Here is a 15,890-nt window from a genome sequence, read left to right on the forward strand (position 1 = left end):
TGAAACTTAAACTACTTACACAGTTATCGAATGTTGTTCAATATTATATGACGAAACATATACTTAGTTTCAGTGCATGATAGTTTTTATATTCGTAAACCAGAAGTATTATATGAGCATTTAAACCATTACCGTGTATTAATAAATCGTATAGATATTGAATGTTTCAGTGAACACTATTTGTTGGGTAAGAAAGCATTTAGTTTACATTATTGCTAAAGACTCTTTAGATGTGTCCAAAATTAATAAGTTCAAATTGCAGTATTTTCCATCTCTTCCATCGAATTTATATGTAGTGTGAACTACTATCATTTATTTATCTATTATAAATGTTTACACCAATATTTTATTTTTAACAATATCATCTCATAATGTCATAAATACGCATATTCCTAACAAATATTTCAGTGTTATTACTTAGGAATTGTGTATTTCTGATTTATTTTTAAAATTATTGATCTTAACTGCCATTATTATAATTATTATATTAGCCGCGTGGTTGTTTGGCACGCGATACTTACTTTATATGTTTTTTTTCTGTGATGATATGATAAAAGTTTCAAAAATATGTACTTAGGTACATAATAAATTAAGCGAACATTTAACACTTTAAACACAATATATACTACACAATTTTTTCCTTAGCAGTTAGAATTTTTAATAAAGTATACATTTAATATTCTTTTCCGGTGTATCAAACCTGGTCTGTATTTTAAAATAATCTTATTTTAAAATAAGTTAGGAAACATCATTATTCAACAGTATTCATTAAGGCCGTATTTATAATATTATAGTATTTGTATTACTTGTATCTAAAGTAAAATTAACTAATGACTTTGTGATATATTATGTTAAACGTGTGTACATAAATGTATTTGCATAATAAATGGTTATTTATATTTAGAATATCAATATGTGTTTTCTTTAAGATCACAATATCTGCGCCATGCCGTGAGCCGTCGGTAAATAAAGTTGAAGGAGTTTCTCTGCATTTTATAGTATAGGTACTAGCTGTCCCGCCTTACTCTAATCACTTAGGGGTATGAAAAATAGATGTTGGCCGATTCTATGACCTACCCGATATGCACAAAAAATTTCATGAGAATCGGTACTGCCATTTTGGAGGAACATGTTAATTAACATTGTGATACTGGAATTTTATACATTAGAAGTAGAGAATTTTATACATATACCTACTTAAAATAATTTTTACATGTTACTAATTATATTATGTCTTGTAAAGGCAACTTTATAAAAGAATGGCAAATAATAGCAAAAAATTACAACAATACTTACCACTACTCTACGTCCTCTATAATAGGTACTTCTGCTTAAAATTCAAAAAATCTCTTAAAAACTAATTAATTAATTTTAAAGCTATATTATACGCGTTAAAGAAATAATGTAATATTAATATATTTATATTATATATTTTAATAAAATCTCTACATAGCCCTTTTTCAAGTTAAATTATTTTGAATGTAGTGATAATTCAGAAAGAAATGCTCATTACGTGAATTTCGCAAGAATCCAATAAGTCGTAACTGATACATTAAAATATAATATTATGTTCCTAATTTTAAATGGATCAAAAAGAGGTAAAAATAATAGTCAAGTAGGTAAGCGCTACATAGCGCCCTTAGGTATGAGTTTATTTTCATTAGTAAATAATTGTTAGAAATTAGAAATAATTCTCTCATGATTTAGCTTAAATAATATCACTAGTATATTGACTCATCCTCATTTGAAAAATGTTTGAGAAATTTGTACGTGCTGTTATCTACATTTTATTTTGTTAATTATGATAGTTTTATGATACAGTAAGATATATTTATTACTGTGTTAAAAGTTAAAACTGCGACATAATGAATACGACATCACGACCCCCGGTAGGTATATTTTATTTTAAACTAGCATTCCGCCAGCGGCTTCGCCCGCGTTTTCAAAGAAAAATCCGCATAGTTCCCGTTCCCCTGGGATTTCCGGGATAAAACCTGTGTCCTGAGATGTGTTAATCCAAGTTACCCTATGTATGTGTGTTAAATTTCATTGTAATCCGTTCAGTAGTATTTGCGTGAAAGAGTTACAAACACACGAATACACATCCTCACAAACTTTCGCATTTAGAATATTAGTAGGATATTAAAATAATGAACTTATAGTTGTCGAAGTTCGAGCACGTTCGTACCCAGGATACGAGAGTCAAGGATGTTCTCTGAAAACTTCCAATCTTTTCCGTAATCTTTTGAATTTTTATAACACATAATGAACAAACGAAAGTAAAGGAATTAACTAAGTAGCACAAACAAAATGAATGATTTCGTTACTAGTATGAATAAGTATAGATGGGATAAGTATAACATAATATATTTGACAAACCGTTGAATAAGGAGATTTTTTGCAATGATTTATGAAAATACTATGAATAAAATAGGCAGTCACGTGGAATCGAAGATCATGAAGAAAACACCTACAATAGATGTGTGTACGTAACTAAATAATTTTTCGTAGTTACTAAAGCTTAACATCACCGATGATTTAATCGTGATGATATCATAATCAACTAAGATAAAGGTATATATTTAGATATGATTGAGATCAATTGTAAAGTTTCTATCATTCTTTCATCTTGTTTTGTTTCTGTTTTGACGCACAAAAAATGTGTTTGAGGTGGTTTGAGAAGTTCAGGAAAATTTACCATTTACTTAAGCAGATACATAATAAAAAATGAAAATAACTTTTAAATTCATTTTGAGGAAGGGAATATAAAACAAAAAACTTTAAATTAGCAAGTTATGTTATACATATTATATATAGTTTATTATGTCCTTCTAATTCTAAATACCATATGTGTGTAGACTATGAATCAATTTAATATGTTTTTATTAGAACACAAATACGTTTAACAAACATTGATAAGCCACTTCTAATGACGACGCTCACGTTTAAAAAAAAAGAAACAAAAAACTTAAATGCGCATATTTAATCACCACAATTCGATCTGTTGAGTAGTGGCTCTTCAGCGTTGATTTAGACCTTGCATTCCGATGCTAACTAAAAAATTCAAGTGGCGATTCAAGGAGCCATAGTCCATAGTAACAATAAAGGTACACCAGCTCGATAGACCCCTGTGTTGATTGGATATTTTATAGAATACGTAGCTCATGTGCACATGTTCGGGCTCAAGATAAATTGGATTTATGCGTTAGTCAACTGAAGAGGTTCTTTCTGTCAGTTAGTGGCATATTCTTCATTAAATGGTCGCCACCCACGATACAATTGTCGTCGTCATCCCTGTATTAATTTCAATTATATCATATTCGATATTATAGAGGTGTAAAACATGTCTGATTGTTGTTTTTTTTTTATAATTTTTACTTATAATAGATTTGGTGGAAATGTAAAATGAAAGCTCTTGTATTTTTGTGTCATCTATACATATAATAAAATCGTAGGGAAGTCAAAACTGTACATTGAATATTTTTTTAAAAGAATACATAATCCATGATCTATAATCGATATAGAAGCCAAAAACATAGTTTTTAGAATTTTTGTCTGTTTGTCTGTTTGTCTGTATGTATTTCCTTGCTAATCTCAGAAAGTACTGAATAGATTTACTTCAAATTTTGCATGAATATTCCTTAGAGGTTGGGTGAGGATAGTTTATACATATTATCATGATATCACCTTCGGGGGAGGAGCAGTGAACCTTTATTTTTCTTACATATTACGTGTACTACGACAGCGTACAATCTAAAGACTCATGTTTCAATGTTGGTTTCGAGTAAGCCATGCTATGCCATCGATCTAGCTTTACAAAATAAAAACTATGTCATTTACGTAATTTGGGCAGAGAAACAGTTTAATGAATTTAGTAGTATAATAAAGACAAATTTGAAACAGCGCCATCTATGAGATTTCGTAAAAATCAAATCAATTTACATGTTAACACTACTGAACATACTGTTGAAAATTAATAATTTAAATATAATCATGTTATTTATTTAACTCTTTAACCCATATCTTCCCTTCCCTATAAGGTGCGCTTATATTTCGTGTGAATATACTACATTTTTAAAAGTGAGGGTAGGTAGATGTTTATTATTTTAACCATTACAATTAATCTAACATTGATTGTGTTCATTGGTTACATTTTTAAAATCTTCGAGTTTTATAAATTTATAAAGAATAGAAAAAATTCGATCACGAGGCGGGACTCAAACCCGCATAATTTCGTGATCGAATGTTTCTATTCTTTATAAATTGAATGTCATAAAACCAAAAATATCAAATTCAATCTTCGTGTTTTGTGAATTTTCACCATACAAAAGGTAAGTTATTACTTTTATAGGTATTTATTTTTTATAATGATAGCAATTCGTGTATTTTATTGGTTTTATAAAGTATTTTATTACACTTTTAGAATGAAATAATAGGATGATGAATTCTTTTTGACTTTTACAAGATTTTGAGGTGCGTTGGGAACAGTAGTTTGTTGATAAAACTTTATTTGTAAGTAGCTTTTTTTTATGGATTTACAATTAACTTTTGATTTTTTTGTTTACAGATTCAATATTCATAAAATTATATCGCCTTTGGAAGACTATTTCTGCTGACAATTTTACAACACCACTTGAAAATTGATGATTTGATGATGAAGATAGTGGCAGCGAGGATTAAGTGGAAATTAGTAATCATCCGCTTCGTCAATTTTTGACTGAAGTTAATGTCCAACGTATCACGTATGGTTCAATCATTGGAAGTATCTCGGGTAATTTTGGAGGATATTTTTCAGGAAGGAGAGAAGGGGCGGCCAACCATAATCAAACTACATACTACGTTTTAGTACCGAAAAAAATGTTATTGCCAAATGAAACATAAATTTTGCACTCACAACTGTACAAGTTATGATTTTTATTCTGACTTTGCTGTTATCTGATTATAATATTTATCGTTATCTAGGCTATCTAGGCTATCGAGGCACCGACCGTACTGGGATGAGAGTACATGACTCATCATCCAGGATTGCTTAGAGCATTTTCACACTGAAAAAGATGTTTTCTTTGAATCGTAGTTGCTTCATTTATTTATTTTTAATCATTTTACATAATATGTTTTATATTTGTCCATTTTTATTACATTTTATAAATAAAATGGAACCAACATAACTTTGTTGTGTATCATTTCTCTATTAATAACCCGTAGGCATATTTTCCGAGGCCCCATTTAAGGTGCGGTCCTGAAATTATAAAAAGTTAATGTATACTTTTGCCTAATATAAGCTCAAGCTCATTTTTAGATAAAAAGAACTTAGTTATAAATTTATTAAAATTTAGTAGATAAAAGAAATTAAGTATGTTACGATTTTATAAGAAAACACAGTATATTTATTAGGCGGCGGCTTGGCGGCGGTGATCTCTTCCAGGCAAAAGATATTCAACAGCTCAATAAAATTGAATAGTATGTTGTTAGTTATTCTTTAAATTTACTGATTGTTATGCGCATTTCCGCATGCAAGTTGTATCGTAGTTTAGATATATCATAGTTTTGACACATTAAAGTTCCAACAAAACCCTCAAATTTTTGAGCAGAGTTGAGCAAGATAATTTAAAAAATGTGCTGTGTTAAGTATTATAGAAAAGGTTAGTTCGTTGATAATTATTATTTCTTCATCATTGACATGTTGTTAAATGTTATTACTAAAATAAACTTTGACTGTTAATACTTTTCTTCAGTATTTACCTGTATGATTATTGCTTGGTAATTAATATGTATATTTTCATGTCGTATAGCTAATTATAAACATAAGTGTGATGTGAAACTAGCTGGATTTATTTTTACACACTCACAGCCATATATTTTATACTAGCTTCCGCCCGCGACTCCATCCGCGCGGAAAAATTAAGATTTAGTTTTTTCTACGTATTTTTCCGGGATAAAAAGTATCCTATTTTATGCCCAGGATAATAAGATATAATTATACCAAGTTTCATCGAAATCGAACCGTTAGTTTTCACGTGATGCGTTCACATACAGACAGACAGACAGACAAAAATTTTTTTAATCACATAATATTTGGGTTTGGTATCGATCCAGTAACACCCCCTGCTATTTATTTTTTCAATATTTTCAATGTACAGAATTAACCCTTCAACAGATTTATTATATGTAATAATATAATATAGATTAAAAATTAAAATAGTGTTAATAGTGTAAATCATAATATTTTTTCACAATTAAAAATATTTCCTTTTTTCTTATGGTGTTGGCATCGAATTAAACCGCGCTGTCGTTTCGTTCACTAAAAGTGATGTTATGAGGACCGAATATGTAGCCGCCTCAACTTACCTACGGAAACGAGAGTAACCTGCGTTGTCTGTTAGTTATTGTATAGTCGAATTTAACGTTACATGGAAATTGGAATCTAAATATATTATGTATACTTATATTAAATCTGTACATGAAATATATTTCCTAAATAACTATCACGGGGTGATTAGGGATCGACACTGATGCTAAAGAAGCAAACAGTAAAATTTTTGTCCGTCTGTCTGTCCGTATAACCGTTACAGAAACAAAAACTACTCGACGGATTTAAACGAAACTTGGTACAATTATTTTTCATACTCCTGAGCAGAGCAGTAACTCCATTTTTAAGCTTTCGTCGCGTGTGCAACCTTTATGGTACACAGAATAAAGCTACACAGAAATCATGTATGAAATAAATGTTCTCCTTATTATATAAAAAATATCTCCCGACATCATAAATGTCTATCTTTTATGGTTGACTCACAATAACACGGTAACTTCCGATAGCTTAGGAGTTCGAAGCTTTCTGATTATATTTGTCTATAACACTCTGAATCTTAAACTTTTACTCAATATGAAGACCGTTTGACAAATGATAGGGTGCATAGATAGACGGACGTCTATCGGTACTCAGGAACTCCCTGGGCGTGTTATAACGCCTAGGCCACAGTGCAATATTACAATTTTTCCTACAGCATGCTGTAGGAACAGCAGGGCGACGAATGTATTTTCGCATAGCAACGGAGGGGAACTCGCGGGGGGTCAAGTGACGCGGGCCACGTACCATTAACATGTTTTAGTTTGTGGTACCGATCGCGAAAGAAAGTCATCGTGTTTTTGTTTTGTTACTATGTAAACTAACGTAATTTAATACTTAGCTACATATTCTATATCGGTGCGCTCAAACTGTTAATCTACATTTAATTTAGATTATTATATTTTGAAATACTAAGTAATGTAGAATTTAAATCACATTCATTCATGTTTTCCTCAGATTTTCGATTTTCTCCGATTTTAAGATTTTCTTATCAGAGTTTTCAATTTTAATGTAGTTAAATTTTATAAGAGACAATTAAGAACATTCAAAAATATAGTGTCACGTATTTTTTTTAAACGACGAATGACCTAAAACGACGTAATCGCGGACGAAGTCGCGGGCAACAGCTAGTATCAAATATACCATTGGAATCTACAGATACATTCGTTTGATATGATTTTAAATCATATTCCTAAGATACATAAATGTTACTAATATTCTTGATAATATAAAGTTAGTTAGCTAGGTCGATTGTTTGTTTGAACACACTATTCTCGGGAACAACTGGACCCAATTCAAAAGTTCACTGTTGCGTTGAAAATACGTAGACATTATATTTTTTTTCAGACATTAGTCAACTATTACTTAGTTACTACTTAAAATGTTACAACCATTGGTTACAACAATAAAAGTTAAGTATTAAAAAAAAAATGTATATAAAAAATTTTGGAGTTTCGTTGCGTTCGCGTTTCTTGAATTATTGTTTTATGAATTCTACGCTACTATTTATTAGTCTATTACATAATACATAATATCAAGTATGTTTACATTTCAAGTACCTACCTGTCTAATTAGGTCTTAGGTAATCCAGCGTTACGTAAACGAATATTCATCTTTACATTGGTCGGTAGGTACCAAGCTACTGTCCTCTAATAATAATTATCTACGAATTTACAAGGCCAGTATAAATTAGATTTTAGGAAATTACTCCTTATACATAGGTAGGTAACATTGTTATTAAAAATCTAATTAAATTTTTAAACATTATTTTTTATTCTTATTTCTTATTGTTTTTAAATTATTAACAACATTTAGGTATCTACTAATAACTTATTACTTTTTAATATGTCCTGAATTTCATCTAATTAATTCCAAATGTTGTTTTTTAAACTTGTTAACAAACGTAACTCACAATTTCCAATGATCTGCATATTTTTTCTGAAATGCAGTAATAAATTGCATTAACAAGACTCCGTATATTTCCATATAGTTTCTTTTATAATCAATATACTTTGAAATAAAGTAATTTGATCTTAAAAATCAGTCAATAAATTAATAAATTAACAACAGAAACACGGCTATAATCTGTACTTTAATAAAAAAACTTAAATATGTGCACAAAACATAATACATAGGTACACGTTTCAGCTTTCATCAACATCATTTACATTTTCATTATATCAACAATCTTTTTAGTACAACTCTAGCCAATTTAAATTTAACACCAGTCCTGGCGATCATTGCCTTATCTTCAATCTCAATCCTTGAATCCAATCCTCCTTCTCTTTTCTCTTGATTGAAATCTTTTCCGTGAGATTTAGAGCACCAGAAATGGGATCTGGTACACTTTCTTGGGAAGCGAATTCGGTTAATAGTAGATCGACTATGTTATCCTCGGTAGTGTGGAAGAAGTTGGACATCAATATTTTTAACTGGTCTTTTTCTATTTTCTGACGTGTTGTTAGACTGAAAAGAGTTTTACATATTGTGAAAAAGTTATTAAGATGAAAGCATTCCTTATTAGATGAATTTGATGAAAAAACGTGAATTAAAACTTTTAATAATTAATAAGACAAAAAAAATGTATTGTTAGATTCAAAACAAAGAAAACAATATTAAAGTATATTAACTACAATTTCACGCTATACCTACATTTTTATGATAATAATATATTCACTTACTTGGATTGTGAATTTTGTTGGATAATTTTATTGGAATGAAGTAACTGCATGAGATTAGCAGCGTTGGACTCAGATATAACGAATTTGTCCATCAAGTCCCGGGCTCCAATGGTTTGGACTTCCCAACACAGCTCCAATGTTCGACGTAAAATGCATAGACTCTGTCAAATAAATAAATACGAAATTTAAAGTTGGATAGAAGATAGTAGATGTAACCAAGTTCCTATCAAAATCGGTTCAACCGTTCCAGACAAAAAGGCAAAATTTGAAAAAAGAGCACACGTGTCAGAAGTTAAACTTATTTGGCAAGATGCAAAGATACCAAATCGTCGCCATGTCGTGACGGTATTGCCATGACGCGATCTTGAAATTTTACTCTCAACGTCAACGCGCATATAGAAGTTTCGTTTCAAAAAGCAATTTTGGTATATTTACTATGTCCATGTATTGGTTATTTAAATACTCCAAAATATTACCAATTAGTGGGACGATTTAAACAACCAGTGCGTACTTAGCTACAATATGTTACAAATTATAATTAATGAAAAAAGTTGAAGTCTTTTAATTTCAGAAGTAACCTATGACAAATTGAATAAAAAGGCCTATAGGCACTAATTTAATTAATACTAAACTTATAAAAATATAATATAAATAAACATGTAAATATGTAAAATTATATATTATTTCTTTTTAACTGTATGGGCAATATTTTTATTAAAATTTTATTTTACTTTACGTTTAATAACAATTTTGAATAAATAAATCATACAATCAAAGCAATCTGCCTTAGCGCTACTATAAAGACTGTGTGTGATGACGTCACAGGCGCATCGAATCCACAGACGTTCCGTGCAAAAATATGTAAACTTCAATAATCAATATCTCAGTCATTTATTGATGATTTTCAAAAAAAATTCGATTATTGATTAGTTTTGATCTATATTTTAACACTATAATTATGGTGAATATAATATTTTCAACATGAATAAACATCTCCATTATAAAACAAACGCTAACTACAAGAAAATAATTCATATGAGTATTACCAAAAAAAATATATATCTAAAAAACCATATAGATCAAGAGCCCACGCCGGCCAGACTTTCCTTTCTTTAGGAAAGTTGAAAGTTTCTCTGTATATGTCTCCGATACAGATAAGAACGACTAGCGATTATCAAGTCTGGGTTGTGGTTACTTTGGCAGGAAACAGGTAGTAAAGGTGTATACAATTGTACCTAACCTTCATAATAGTTTAAAAGCTAAATTTTATATATGTTACTTGGAGACGTATAAAAAGATGTTCAAGAGCCGGACAGTTTTCATGGTTCTTACATCTTGCCAGACACATTTAAAAAATAACTAACGTATCATCAAATTAACGTACCTACTACCTAAAAGTGTATCAAATATGAAATAACCCACTAAAAACATTAGTTTACTATCATTAATGACTAAAAAATAATAGTTTAATATAAGTAATAAAGTTATTACTTATCTTTTACGGGGACTTATGTTGATGGACTTTCACGTATCTCGATGACACAATAACAAAATCATCAATGGATATAATACTATGTTGTCGAGGAAGGTTTTAGTATATTATTTGTTAAGTTGAAAACTAGTATAACAATCTACCATTTATTTTGTACATTAAAAAATAAAGTAAGTACCTACTCAAATTTTGATTTTACTATGTGTGCGAATAAATGTAATATTTGTTTATATACCTGATAGTTCCATATCATTAGTAAGCACTTGCTCTGGTGGATTCTCTGTTGGCTAAAATTGAATAATTATTATAGTTTCAAAAATAAAAAAAACTTAAACCATAAACTTAAACTCATGCAATTATAATATCTATTGTCACCAATCCTTTATTAATTAAATTGATTCAAAATTTACAAAATTTGAATCAAAACTGACCATTTAAAGTAGGTCAAAATGGATTCTATAAGAGTTGTGTACTAAATACAATCATGACGGTTACATAGAATCATACAGGTGAAGCTTATTAGCTTGCTAAAGCGTGTTAAAAATAGCTTTATAACTGCCTTACAAATTATCAATAAAAAAATCTTACATTTGCCTCATAGCCCTACTATAGTAGAGCCATTTTAATAGGCAACATTTGACAGTTCAACAAAATTCAACAACGTAACCTAGTAACGGCGACATAGAATAACATGATATTTCGTTTTGTTAGAACTGCACATTTGCTTAACTTTTTTCAATTACGATTACATATTTATAATAATAATGACCGATACAAGTTATTTTAAGATTTCATTTTACTGATAAACCATCCTAAACATAATAAACAATTTCTGAACTTACGTCGCTACAATTTTGTGTCAATAAACCTTTTTTCTTTTTAAATACTAGAGACGTTACTCTAAAAATCGAAATCTGACATCTAGAATCGAATGCATTGTGACTTGTGAATAAAAATCATCATAAATTAATAAATTCGATTGACAAATGTTTCAAATCCGTATCGATTAATACACTTTAATCGATGTTATTAAGCAGGTTACCTCTCTTCGAAGATAAAATTGATAGACGTCAAATGTTGCCTATTAAATTGGCTCGACTATAGGTTGCTTATAGAAGGAGTAAGTCACAATTTTATGGTATGGCGTTTCCACCCAACCAAGTCTTAGATTGTCTTGAATTGTTGGCTTCAGGTGGTCTTCTTCTCTCATTCTCACGAAACCTGGTGCTTGGTAGTCCGCTGGTGCACCTTTGTTTACAATTATGTGAAATATTATTTTCTTAAGAACATAAAATATTCGCATAATCACATTTATATCAGCTTGATTATAGAATATCTTTATACTTTATACAAATAAAATGTTAAGCATAAAATGAACTTAATAGAAGTTATAAATACTTACTATCATTGTAATAAAGGCGGAAGCTAACATCATTAATGTTAGAAAACTGTGTTGTGTATGCCTGCGTGATGACCACACAAGCTCTAAGTAACTGGATAGTTCTGTCCCTAACATTTTCCAAAGAAAACCGCATTGTGTTTTTGATACTGTTCCGGTTCTTGGAGTGAATGTTCATGGAGTTCACTCCGTCAGAGTTATAGGTATACTCAAAAACATGATACTCCACCAAATTCTCCAATTTATACTTGTCTTCGTAAAAACATAAAGCTAATCGGTGAAGCTGGAATGAATATGAGCTGTTTACACTTTAAACAAAAACATCACACAGCATGACATGAAATGATGAAACAGTAAGGCATGATAAGGCAATTATTAGTCAGTTCTAGAAACGAAATACGAATCTTCAATGGCGGCGCTTCTCAGTTATACATCCTTCCTCTATGGCGGCGCTCTGTGGCGGCGCTTATCATTCCCTCTCGCTCACACACGGCCGTGCGGTATGCAAAAAAAAGGGAAAAATAAAATCACTAAAATGTATTTGATTTTCCCTATAATAGTTTTTATCATAAATTTACAATGATAATTATGCATTTGCGAAAGTAAATAATGTTTTATTGGAATTTGACAAAATATTATGTTCTTTGGGAAAAGTTGTTCAGTTTTATGGGCTTATTACAAGTATCATGGGGATTTTATTACATTCTGTATACGTAAATATGATAATTCATATAAATACACAAATACAATAACAAAAAAATTTGTCAACAAACAAATTAATAAAATAATTATCAATTTACGTTATTTTTATTTTCTTTTTTGCTGATCCTATCATCTGTCAAAGTCAGCTTTGGCCGCCATTGAAGATTCGTTTCTTTATTGAACTGCGTAATAAGGTGAAAGCCTAAGGCTGGTTGCAGAGCTTGACCGACCATGCGCACGCGTATTGTCATGCGCATTAGTGTCATAGTCATACAATTGTTGATGCGTATCGTCAGGACCGACGGTACGCACTGACGGTCGGTCAAGCTCTGCAACCAGCCTATCCGTGTGGAGTTCCTGGTCTCCCATCGGGCGCGTCCCCAGGTGGCGGATAGGGGCAGGCCCCCCAGATATGGGGGGTACCGGCTCAGCCGGCGCGGACCAAAACCAGCGAGGAGGCCGGAGGGCTGCTAAATAATACTCCTAGGTGATGGTATGTGCGCAGCATCACCTAGTACTGGGGTTGGGGCCGATGAGGCCGGTGTGGGGCCGAAAGGGCGTGCAGGCGTGCTGCAAACTGGAGGGAGAAGAGGTGATGATGAAAGCAGGTTTCCAAAATAAACTACCCCAGGAGGGTACCACCAAGGGTGGAGAATCCCTCCCTGAGTCCAACTCAGGCTGCCCCACGTATTCTGGGGGGGGCAAAAACGTGCACAGAGATTCCGACACTGAGGAGGTGGGTTCCCAGGCCTCCTCAGTGCCAAAGACTACTGGACCCGACGACCTTGGCGCGATAACGGACACTGATTTTATTTATGGTGATGAACCAAGAGGTTCAGAAACGCGTGCTGCTAGGGCGCGCGGTAAAAAGAATAATAGAAGAGGCAGCAGGGTGCCGGTCAGAGGGGGTTCCTCCTCTGACAGAGGTGCCCTCGGTGGAGCTGGGCTGGACGGCTCGATCATTTCGGACCGTGGGATGGCAAGCGCAGGCTCAACGAACAGCGTGGCCACGCTGCACTCTGTTTCGTACGAGGAAGACCGACTTTGGGCGAAGCGAAGGCGGTCTCCTGACGCAAGCTGTTCGGCCTTTTCTACTGATGAGGAAGGAGTGCGTAGAGCGCACCGCGCTAAAAGGGGTAAAGGGCGCCCAGCCACCTCAACACAGGCGAGTGTTACGAGGCAGGCATATTTGCGGGCCCAGCGAAGGGATCTAGGAAGCGACAGGAGTGACTTGGAGCGGTCAAATGTCCCTCCCCGGTCGGAAGAGGAGCGGACCTCTGCTCCCCTCCCTCCACCACCGGCTCCTGGTGTTTTTGCTCCACTAAATGGCACGGAAACGGCGGCTGCTCTAGGCCGTCGCATTGAAGCCGGGCTAGCATCTATAAACGAGGTCCGGACGAAATCCCGCAATTTGAAAGGTGTCTTCGTGCGGGACCTTAAGGAGGCCTCAGATGTGATCCGCGAGGCGGCCGGACTCTTGCAGGAGCGCACAATGACAGAAGAGGCCCGCCGCCTTCAAGCTGCGAACGACCGGTTGCAGGTGGAGTTGGACGGCCTGCGCAAAGAAGTAGCCGAGCTAAAAGCGGCCCAAAGCGCAGGTCCCAGTGGAGGAAACGCCGACCTGATAAAGGAAATAATGCGCCAGGTCGGTGAAATGGTGAGCGCCAGGCTGGAAGATATCAGCGACCGGCTGCTCCCGGAAAGGCGTCTCCGACCTCCGCTAGCGGCGGACCGTAGAGCGTTAGAGCGGGAAAAAGGCCCTGCACCGGCTGAGAGCTTCCCTCCACTTCCTGCAGCCAGAATACCCGCTTCGAGAAGCAGAGCAGCTCCTCCAAGGACCGAGCCTGTGCCTAGAGCAGCCGAAAACCAGTCAACTATGGGTGCACTACCCTCGCAGGGTGGGTCAAAGAAAAAAGGCGGAAAAAAGAAAAACCATACAGATAAAGAAGCGGGTGCAAATGCGCCTTCCGATGTTACCACCTCACAGCAACGGTCTGACGAGGGTTGGACCGTTGTAGGGAAGCGCAATAGGAAAAAAAAGAAGCGAAACGTCCGGCAAACCCGGAAGGTTAGGAAGCTCTGGGTTCCGTCTACGTCGGCGGTGGTGATAGCAATCCAGCCGGGTGCTGAGGACCGTGGCATTAGCTTTGCCTCGGTGCTGAAGGAGGCCAAAGCCAAAATTGACCTAGCCGAAATCGGTATAAGTGCGGTTCGCTTTAAGCGATCCGCCACTGGTGCTCGCATTTTAGAGGTTCCCGGCGCCGCTAGCTCGGAGCAGGCCGATGTGCTGGCGGTCAAACTGAGAGAGGTCTTAGACAGCGAAGTGGTTAAGGTGTCCAGGCCAGTGAAGAGCGAAGAGCTGCGTATTACTGGGCTCGACGACTCAACCTCAGCGGACGAGGTTGCAGAGGCCGTGTGTCGGGTCGGGGAATGCTCCGCAGAGCAAGTTAAGTGCACAGGCTTGCGATCTGGACCTAGGGGCATTGTTACGGCCTGGATCAACTGCCCGGTGGCAGCTGCAAAAAAGCTTTCAAAAGCGGGCCGCATTCAAGTTGGAGGCCATGGTGCGTTTGAATGATCCGAAGCCCCTGCGCTGCTTCAGATGTCTAGAAGTGGGGCATGTCCAGGCCCTATGCTCTTCTACAGTGGACCGCAGCACTATCTGCTATCGTTGTGGGGATACCGGACACAAAGCTGGCCAGTGCACTGCCGCGGCCGCACGTTGTGTTCTTTGTGCGGAGGCAAAACGTCCGTCGGATCACCGGCTTGGGAGCAAAGCCTGTAAAACTAAGGCTAAGAAAGGAAAGCAGGCGCGTGATGGCTCGGAGGCCCCCTCACTCACTGCTCCGGCACCCACTGAGGCGCCGACTGTTGAGGCAGCGGCTATGGAAACATAATAATGGCTTCACTGCAAATGATCCAGGTGAACCTCAACCACTGTGCCAGGGCGCAGGATCTCCTGTACCAGAGCATGGCAGAGTGGGCTATTGATATGGCAGTGATTTCAGAGCCGTACACTGTGCCCTCATGGAACAACTGTGCAGGAGATCTGGACGGTGCAGTCATGCTGATGGCGCGGGGTGGAGTGGAGCTCGAGAGGATAGTGAGGCGAAGAGGCTGTGTGGCGGCTTCCTTTGGTTCTGGCATTGTTGTTGGAGTATATTTTTCACCCAACCGCCGCCTCTCCGAGTTTGAGCAATTCCTAGACGAGGTGAAACAGGTGCTTGATCTCGCACATCCCCAACCAGTGCTATTGGCCGGAGACTTTAA

The 15,890-nt window shown here is 35.3% G+C and overlaps 2 protein-coding genes across 2 annotated transcripts; one reads left to right on the plus strand and one right to left on the minus strand.

The window, feature by feature from the left end:
- Window positions 1-8,583: 8,583 nt before the first annotated feature.
- LOC123705543 lies at window positions 8,584-12,245 on the minus strand. Its single transcript, XM_045654373.1, has 6 exons — window positions 11,922-12,245; window positions 11,622-11,767; window positions 11,108-11,127; window positions 10,755-10,806; window positions 9,028-9,188; window positions 8,584-8,812 (listed from the first exon to the last, which is right to left on the minus strand). Exons 1-6 carry the CDS (start codon window positions 12,094-12,096, stop codon window positions 8,584-8,586), a joined length of 783 nt encoding a protein of 260 aa, XP_045510329.1. The 5' UTR covers window positions 12,097-12,245.
- An 865-nt stretch (window positions 12,246-13,110) lies between these two features.
- Window positions 13,111-15,517, plus strand: LOC123705544 (actin cytoskeleton-regulatory complex protein pan1-like). The gene is made up of 2 exons (XM_045654374.1): window positions 13,111-15,184; window positions 15,267-15,517. Exons 1-2 carry the CDS (start codon window positions 13,111-13,113, stop codon window positions 15,515-15,517), a joined length of 2,325 nt encoding a protein of 774 aa, XP_045510330.1.
- Window positions 15,518-15,890: the final 373 nt, after the last annotated feature.

This window comes from Colias croceus, chromosome Z (assembly GCF_905220415.1).
Source record: "Colias croceus chromosome Z, ilColCroc2.1".
In the NCBI taxonomy this organism is placed as follows: Eukaryota; Metazoa; Arthropoda; class Insecta; order Lepidoptera; family Pieridae; genus Colias; species Colias croceus.

Excerpts from the sequence above, each read along its gene's own strand:
- LOC123705543 (XM_045654373.1), bottom strand. The coding sequence starts at position 12,096 with ATGAACATTCACTCCAAGAACCGGAACAGTATCAAAAACACAATGCGG. Across the intron at positions 11,768-11,921 it reads CCGCCTTTATTACAATGATA|GTGCACCAGCGGACTACCAA; the intron begins GTAAGTATTTAT and ends TTGTAAACAAAG. Across the intron at positions 11,128-11,621 it reads ACTCCTTCTATAAGCAACCT|AGTAGGGCTATGAGGCAAAT; the intron begins ATAGTCGAGCCA and ends TGGCTCTACTAT.
- LOC123705544 (XM_045654374.1), top strand. The coding sequence starts at position 13,111 with ATGGTATGTGCGCAGCATCACCTAGTACTGGGGTTGGGGCCGATGAGG. Across the intron at positions 15,185-15,266 it reads CATTCAAGTTGGAGGCCATG|TGGACCGCAGCACTATCTGC; the intron begins GTGCGTTTGAAT and ends GCTCTTCTACAG.